Raw genomic sequence first — 8891 nt, 5'->3', positions numbered from 1 at the left:
CACACAAGGCCATATTCTTCACAAAGAGAGGGGCGAGCATCTGGATCTTTTTTTCCACAGTTCCTCGAGCTGGCTTGCAAAGCACAAGAGTTGGTCTGTGTGCCCCGGCAGCACCGCTTCCCCGGCAGAAATGACTTTTTATAGACTTGGAGACAAGAATGGCTGAATGGTAACGCATCTTCATTAACTGAGGCATGGAACTGACTCTCCCGCAGCAGTCACAACCCGACAGAGTGGTCTCCAAGGGTTCAGGGATCTTAAAAGTCCTTACAAAATGTTCGGCCTTGACTTCACATCTTAAAAATCAACATGCAAAGGCCGTCAAGTGATATTCAGATTAATATAAACTATTTTACTCAAGTAGAAATGTTGTATTAGGTTACTGAATGTATCAAAGCAACACACAACGCGTTTTGATATTTAAATTATTTGCATATTGAATAATTTGAAAAGGTTGTGTTTACAAGCCAATTAGATTTGTTTATTAGGCCTACCTGTTATTTGGTATATTATCAAATTCAAGGTAGCAAACAATGATAATGGCTTTATTTGACATATTAATCAGTCACTGAGCTGTAACACTGGTATTATTATGTTATTAATGAAAATAGACATTTCGATAACAACTAATGTTGCATCCTTCTATTTGAATACATCCTTAAATATTTCACAGAATATTTTGTACATGATGAAATTAAAATTCCAGAAGTTCCTCTGTAACTTTTTAATGATTTCTAAATTACACCTGACCAACTCTTGGGAATTGTCTCCCCTTAGTCAATCCAAAATAAATATATAAAGGTTGGTTGGGCAAAACCACGCCTTTCAATAGATGATGACGAGCACCTGTGACCCCAAGAACATCTTATCCACGCACTATATTCTTCACTGTCGTGTCGTGCCAGAGTGAAGCAAGGACACACGCAGCAGAAAAGAGAGCAAACTTACCGTTAAATCGTGCTCTAGTCCAGGGATTAAAATGAATAAATATTACAGTGCGTCCCACTGTAGCCTACAAACAGAGAGCACTGTCATGTGAGAGAAGAGAACAACATAAACACGCGCGTGAGATATAAAAAATAATGCATTCAGGTAAATAATTAAAATAAAGAGTGATGCCTGAAAAAGCTTCCAAAAAGCTTCGGTTTTAGGAGTGGAACATGCGCCTGATTGCAGAGTTTTAGGCGACTGGAACCGGAGAGATGTAAGATTTGTTTAAAGCCCCGCATTTCCATTTAAGAACGTGATTGTGTTTGCAAAGATCCCTTTCAATCTTCGCATCTCCCCCCTCTCTACCCCTCAGCGTCTCCGAGGCTGCTTTGCAATTCATAGAATTGGTAATTTGCTATTGGGACAAAACGTGAAGGGAAAAATAATCAGATCAACCGGGAGAGGAGTGTGGAAGAAGCCAGGAGGGAGAAACACAGGATTTTCTCTCTAAGTTGCTGTTTAGTAAAATGCTTCGAGAGAAAATGGTATAAAATACCTTCTGCTTTTCATGAGCTTTGCATATAGGTCCACATTTTCACGGGTGGTAAAATTTAACGTGATATTTGGAGATAATCTTATTTGACAACCATCACTTTTTAAGAAGGTACTCTTATAGTAGTACTCTTATACAGTTTTGACATTTTAGTCATTTGGCATACGCTCTTATTCAGAGCGACTTGCAGCTACACTTACAACCACAATTTGAATCCTTAAACACATTATTATCTATGCCCTTATTAATTTTGCATAATACTAAAATTAGCAGATTCATGTTACAATTTTCCAAAGCCCTGTCCAATGACAAAATTATAAGTGCACGTGTGTGTGAGAGAGAGAGAGAGAGAGAGAGAGAGAGAGAGAGAGAGAGAGAGAGAGAGAGAGAGAGAGAGAGAGAGAGAGAGACAGAGAGACAGAGAGAGAGACAGAGAGAGAGACAGAAAGAGAGACAGAGAGAGAGACAGAGAGAGAGAGAGAGAGAGAGAGAGAGAGAGAGAGAGAGAGAGAGAGACAGACAGACAGACAGAAAGTAAGAGAAAGAGGAAGAAAGAAAGAGAAAGAGGAAGAGAGAAGCCTAATGATAAGTGTTGATGAGGAGATTATACACTGTTAGAAAAAAAGGTTCTGGATAGAACCAGAAAGGGTTCTATGCTTGCTTCATATATGGCACCCTTAAGGTTCTATATAGAACCGAAATTGGTTTCATATTGAACCCTATATGGAACCCAAGGGTTCTATATGGAACCAATTTTGGTTCAGTGAAGAAGAACCCCTGGTGTTCTGATCAAAGAACCCTTCAAAAGTGTTATATACAGAACCTTTAGTGGTGCCATATATGAAGCAAGTAATATAACCCTTTTTGGTTCTATCCAACACCTTTTTTTCTAAGTGGGTAACATTGGAAATGCTATAAACAATTGGGATAAATGATTAAAGGGTAGCATTTATTATTAAAAGAAACGCATTGAGATTTGTCACACATTCTCACCATATTCATAGAAATATCTACATCACACAGTGCTTATTTACATGCATCTCTTTTTGTGGGTGATTGTAATTCTGAAACACCACACTATAAGAATACTAATCTACTTAAATAGGGAGCGCTCCAGTTAGTCATCACTGACTAAAAGGATATCAAGGTGGAGGGGGGATTTTGTCACCCCATCAAAAAGATCCCCGTACTCCCCCACGTGGTTATTTGCAAAACAAGCCGAACGAACCCAACGAAACCCAATCATTTCATACTGTTTTCCAACCCTCTCCGCCCTGGCTTGGAGAGAGAGGATGGATGAAAAAATGAGAAAGGGGCGACCAATTGCGAGTAACTGGGATATGAGCGCCCGCGACATGCAAACAAGCAGTCCACGAGAGAGGGATAACAGAAACCTAGGTCATATTCAGAGACTGTAAAGTTACCAAAAGCCTAAAATATAAATGTAATATATAGAATGAACATGTTTCTATATAGTATATGTGAAACACAGCCCTATTTGTTATGTGCGTCAATTGCGCTCAGCAACGTAGGCTATGCCTCTGGTGGGCTTGAATCGGTAAGGAGCCAATACAAGCGAAGAGGAGGCGTGTCTTAGCTCTTCCCCAAGACCTCCCAGAGCAGGTTGTTGCGTTTTTAGCTCTAAAGCCTCCAGACCTCCGAAGTACTCGTCAGTTTTCGAAGTCGGAGCCATGGCTACAACAGCTCAGTATATTCCGCGGAATAACTCCTTACCGTCTAACCCGCTCATGCATCCGGATTCGGACAGGATGCACCAGGGGACGACCTACAGAGAGGTGCAGAAAATGATGCACCACGAATACTTGCAAGGGCTAGCGGCGACCAACACGGGACATCCGATGAGCCTGACGCACCACCAGTGGCTGCCCACCTCCAACACCGACTGGACCAGCGGTACCCATATCGGGCAACAGGAGCACAACAAAGCCAGCGTTCAGGCGAGCCGAGAGGACCTGAGCAGCGGCTTCCACCATAGATCTCACCTGGTGCACCAGCAGACGCAGAGTAGCCACCATGGGTCGTGGGCGCCGACCACGACGCACCACTTGTCCCCGCTGTCCCCTGCCTCCAACGGGCACCAGTCGCTAGTCTACTCGCAGCCTGGATACACGAACCTCAACGCCATGCTGAGTCCCCAGCCCGCCTCTCTGCACCACGGCATGCGGGACCCGCTCCACGACGAAACAGGTAGCCATGACAACCAGATGGAGTCCCCCCAGCAGGCGTTCAGCCACCACCAGGACCACTCAGATGAGGATGCGCCCAGCTCCGACGACCTGGAGCAGTTCGCCAAGCAGTTCAAGCAGCGAAGGATCAAACTGGGCTTTACACAGGCGGACGTGGGCTTGGCCTTGGGCACCCTGTACGGAAATGTCTTTTCTCAGACCACTATCTGCAGGTTCGAGGCACTGCAGCTCAGCTTCAAGAACATGTGCAAACTTAAGCCACTGCTAAACAAGTGGCTGGAGGAGACAGACTCAAACACCGGCAGTCCCACCAATTTGGACAAGATTGCTGCGCAGGGCAGGAAACGAAAGAAGAGGACCTCGATTGAAGTTGGGGTGAAAGGGGCGCTGGAAAATCATTTCTTAAAATGCCCCAAGCCTTCCGCACATGAAATCACCAGTTTAGCCGGCTCTCTTCAATTGGAAAAAGAGGTTGTCCGTGTTTGGTTTTGCAACAGAAGACAAAAAGAGAAAAGAATGACGCCGATAGGGGTACCTCATCCGAATATGGAGGACGTATATTCTCAAGCGGAGACCCCCCCTCTTCACCACACATTACAGAGTCCTGCGCAGTGACTGTTTTCATGAACAATCCTACAATTTCGGGGGAAACAAGAAAAAAAAGGGAAAGGACTATGGAGTTTTCAGTATTTCATTTTGTTTTACTGAGAGAGAACAGAGACATGGCAAAGTTGGACAGACAGATGAGTTTTGTCACAGTAACCGGAGCTTGTGTTACAACAACAAATAGGTAGAATGGAAAATGGTTGAAAAGAAAAACATACACTATTACTGAATTGATTTCGTGCGCATTTTAAATGAAACAAATATCTTTATTTACCTAAATTCTATGGAGGCGATAAAGTAAATTCGATGTTTCGTGGCTGTTCAAAGGGAAACGATTAAATGTTGCAAGTGGTGTCTTGAACTGATGGCGCTCACCACAGTTGCCTGAAAATTATCAACAAAGGAGACACACACAATGAACATTTTGCTTTTCAGGCTTAAAACCGATTAACCAATATTTCTAATTATTAGCTTATTCTTTATCTTTGTTCTATTAATTGTGATGTTTGATTTGTTTGGAATATTTTAACTTCAGTGTCTCTTCTGTTCTGAATACTGTTTTTATTGTTTCTCTCATTTGATTAGTGTACTGTAACTCATCAAAAACGCCTCCCTTACTCCTACTGTTGACACTACGTCATCTGGTCAGAGAAGTTTGTGAAAAGATGATGGAAATTATGGCACCCGTTGATGACAAAAATCCCCACACTTAAATGTCAGATGCATTTCAAAATTGACGAATGCAACAGGACAGCTCACTTCTGGCAGCCTTAAAAAATGTATGCTTTGTAGCTGACTACGTCGAAATTTGCAGATAGCAACAGACGCTAAAAAGGGCAATATGGATTATTACTGTATGTTTCTTGTCGGTTTTTGGTATTTATTTGGATTATTATTTTCCTTTTGTATGGAGCACTTATTCTTTCGTTGAAATTATCATTGCAATTTTATATTAGTTTTGTTTTCAGGATTTGTTTGGAAGTAGGCCTTTACTCACTATTTTCATGTTTACAGGTTCTTAAAATCACTCCAGGGCGCTGTCAGCAACTTGCATTGCTAACTGCCAAGCTATTCCAACCACACCTTTAGAAAGAGATTGGTTTAATACGAAATGAAAGTGATATTCTCAGGTAACTTCAGTGCCCCCGGTCGAAGTCTCACACTGTTCTCATTCTTTATATCATAATAAAAAGTAGAACTCGAATTCTGTACCTTCTATATTGATTTGAAAGGTAGCCTATGCTACACCCCATTAATTTATACCATTCCTATTATTGTATTATAACCACTATATACGGAGAAATTCAGAAAATTATCTAATGAAAAGTGATGAAGGGACCTGTTTTAGATATATGTATTTTTTTCTGATATGGAGAAGAAAGGAAAAACAGATTAACTAGCCTACTCGTGCGTTGTGTGTCATTTCTCAAGGGTCTGGTACATTCTGATAGACAGTATCCTAGAGTACAAACGCATACTGCAGACAGTGCTATTCGATACAGCGGGAAACAACTTTCTTCAAAAAAAGATTTGAAAGAAAATGTTGCCATGATTATTTCCAATGTGTAAATATGTCGAATATGTAAACATGTATTTGTCCTGAGATACAATGTTTGTTTTTTTTTCGGGCAGTTTTGTACACGTACTAATTCCAAGAAGATATTATAATATGATTTCATTTATGAATCTGACCATTTATATATATATTTATTTCCTAAATGTGTTTGGAGCTTTTTGTTTGGCTCTGTTAATGGTTATGTTGCAGTGGATTTCAATATGTTTTGTTTACTTCATTGGTTGTATGTTGATTGCTAAATGTAGACAGCAAAGTCACATTTCTCCTGTTTATGTTATAGTAATATTTTATTACTTACATAAAACGTATATACAAGAAAATGTATTTTGTCTTCATTAAGGAACCAAACAGTTTTCCTTTGTTGCTAACTATTGTGAAACCACCAGATGAGAAAAAAAAGATACAAATGTATGTTGTAAACAAAAATGCAATGCACTAAGATAGTGTGTTGTGCTTAACCACTCTGATTTAAGCCGTCAGAAAGTGTTGACTACAACATGTGTTCAGTTTAAACCAGTATTCCGTTATGTAATTGGGATTCATTTAAATCAGACGCTGTGTACATGTGCTGTTTTAAAGGGAATAGACACAACAGTATGTTTACCTCAGGCATTCATATCCGCATCAAGTCCACACAATCCCTGACGTTGTTCACATCTTTGTGTAATCGCAGTATTAAATTGTGCAATATTATTACGAAAATAGTGTCTATTTACTGACTGATGTACCCATTATTATTATTATTATTATTATTATTATTATTATTATTATTATTATTATTATTATTAGTTAATAATGTGATATGGTAATAACAATGTATTGCCAGGTAAATAATAGTAAGCTACATAGCAGCAATGTATCAGACTTGCTCTTGGTGCGCACCAACATGCCGATTGTAATCTTATTTAAAACTAGCAGCCTACAGTGTTGAGGTACTTGTAAAATCTGTCCTAAAATAAATACACACCGTGTCTTGTATCTTAAACTTCTGCTTTGAGAACTAATAAAGTGCCTGCGAGGGATTTCTGAGTGTCTATAATCATACTAATCATGACCAAATTATGGGTCATTAGAATATTAAGTAGGCCTATGAAGTACAGTCCAAGGCCACATACACCTCTCCAAGTGTTCAGAATAAGTGTAGGCTATAATACAAATATGTTTTTAGTTTTAAACATCTCGCTGATGTTATTAAATGGGCTGTAATAGGCTATGTTGAATTAGATCAAAATGCAAAGAAATAGGCTAGCTACCATTTGGATCACACAAACACACCAGCTCCATTACAACACGCACAGTAGGCTATGTGCTGCTATAGGCTACAGCGAACGTAGGCCTACCGATAGCCATGTAAGAATAATTATCAATCTGGACACACAATTAGTTTGTATTATGTTTTGATATTCATATTAAACAGATAAAGATGACGCAGCTTTGCTTTCTGGGAAGAAAACAAGATGTGGGTGGACATTCGGCTACGGGGAACATGTTAGATGACAAGCGGTTCTGATTCAGTAAATGTAGGCCTAATATTGCAACTCATTCGCCAATTTCTTTGCATCTCACCAGTTTCAATGGCGCAAATTACAGAGAAGTCAACAACAATTGACTGTAATAACAGTCAAACTGATCCAATATTTCTGAGTTAGTCAAAAGTTCAAGGAAACGTTTAACATCAAACTATATGAATTTAGCGCGAAGTATTATTATGATGTTTAGCCTATCTGTTCAGTTATAGCTCTAGATCTTAATCAAGATACTGTACATCTGTGGTGTCCATATTTGACATTAGCACAACAAGAAATCACGTCTTCTGTGATTTATTCTACATTACACTAAGCCTGTTTTACTTTAGCCCAATCCTAACCAATTTTTTAACAATGCATCTAATAAACAAATGCAATGGATTGAAAAATAAATTATAGCCTTCAATAAAACCGAGTAGGATCATTTACATGAGTTATTTGAATAAACCCTAACAAAAGTGAGAACACTTCCTTTGAGTAGCCCATAGGTTACCAATCGATATAAACTTGAGTGAAGACAAACTTTTTGTCAGATAGGAATTCTTGAAGTGATGTTCAGAGACGCTAAAAGTTGGCCTTCAGATAGAAAACCTGAGAATATAAGATTCACTCTCTCTCTGTTGGTGGGCCTATATAATTTCCTTTTATACACATGACATCAAGGATATCCTTTTGTTTCCCTCCCACTCTTTGATACCATAATATAATGCCAAGCGATTATGCATATTGACATTTCCACGTAATTCAGTCATCCAAACGTAGCTAATGATCTTTAGGCAATCCTTGTAAAGTCACAAGAGCGCTTGGATTCTATCATTCAATAATAAATAGTATATTGGAGATTAATAAAAATCTGATCAATTTGACGCACACATAGGCCTATCAAACATATCCTATTAACTTGGGTTACAGCGAATTTACCTGATTAAAACTGTAATAATCAAAAAGTCCCTATAACATAACTTCACATACGAATAAATATAAGACACTGTAGGCCTTGAGAAGTGTCAGCTCAAACTGTTGTAAATGAGCCCAAATTAGGCTTGATGATTGTGAAGCATTTTGAAGAGAACAGCGAGTCTCAAGCGCCCCCAAATGGTACAACTGTGTTCCTACAACTGTAAGAGATCAGGCGAGTCACTGAGCAACTTGTTTCAAATGTATTGGAATAATAATACACAATATTATATCATAATAATGTCTGGAACGGAGCAAATGGAATACCATTTCACAAATTTCGCTCCAGCCATTACCACGAGATAGTCCTCCCCAATTAAGGTGCCACCAACCTCCTGTGATCGGCATCATATTTGGCAGGGTTTATACACTACATTACCAAAACATCAAACATCTCATTCCAAAATCATGGGCATTAATATGGAGTTGGTCCCCCCTTTGCTGCTATAACAGCCTCCACTCTTCTGGGAAGGCTTTCCACTAGATGTTGGAACATTACTGCAGGGACTTGCTTCCATTCAGCTACAAGAGCATAA

The 8891-nt window shown here is 39.4% G+C and overlaps 1 protein-coding gene across 1 annotated transcript; it reads left to right on the top strand.

Annotated features, from left to right (window-relative positions):
* The first annotated feature begins 3113 nt into the window (after positions 1–3113).
* LOC123492930 (POU domain, class 3, transcription factor 1-like) lies at positions 3114–6574 on the top strand. Its single transcript, XM_045226671.1, has one exon. The coding sequence runs from the start codon at positions 3175–3177 to the stop codon at positions 4303–4305; it is 1131 nt and encodes a 376-aa protein (XP_045082606.1). The 5' UTR covers positions 3114–3174; the 3' UTR covers positions 4306–6574.
* The last annotated feature ends 2317 nt before the right edge of the window (positions 6575–8891 follow it).

Source organism: Coregonus clupeaformis, chromosome 17 (assembly GCF_020615455.1).
Source record: "Coregonus clupeaformis isolate EN_2021a chromosome 17, ASM2061545v1, whole genome shotgun sequence".
Classification (NCBI taxonomy): Eukaryota; Metazoa; Chordata; class Actinopteri; order Salmoniformes; family Salmonidae; genus Coregonus; species Coregonus clupeaformis.
This window is presented reverse-complemented; position numbering and strand designations above follow the sequence as displayed.

Excerpts from the sequence above, each read along its gene's own strand:
- LOC123492930 (XM_045226671.1), top strand. The coding sequence starts at position 3,175 with ATGGCTACAACAGCTCAGTATATTCCGCGGAATAACTCCTTACCGTCT.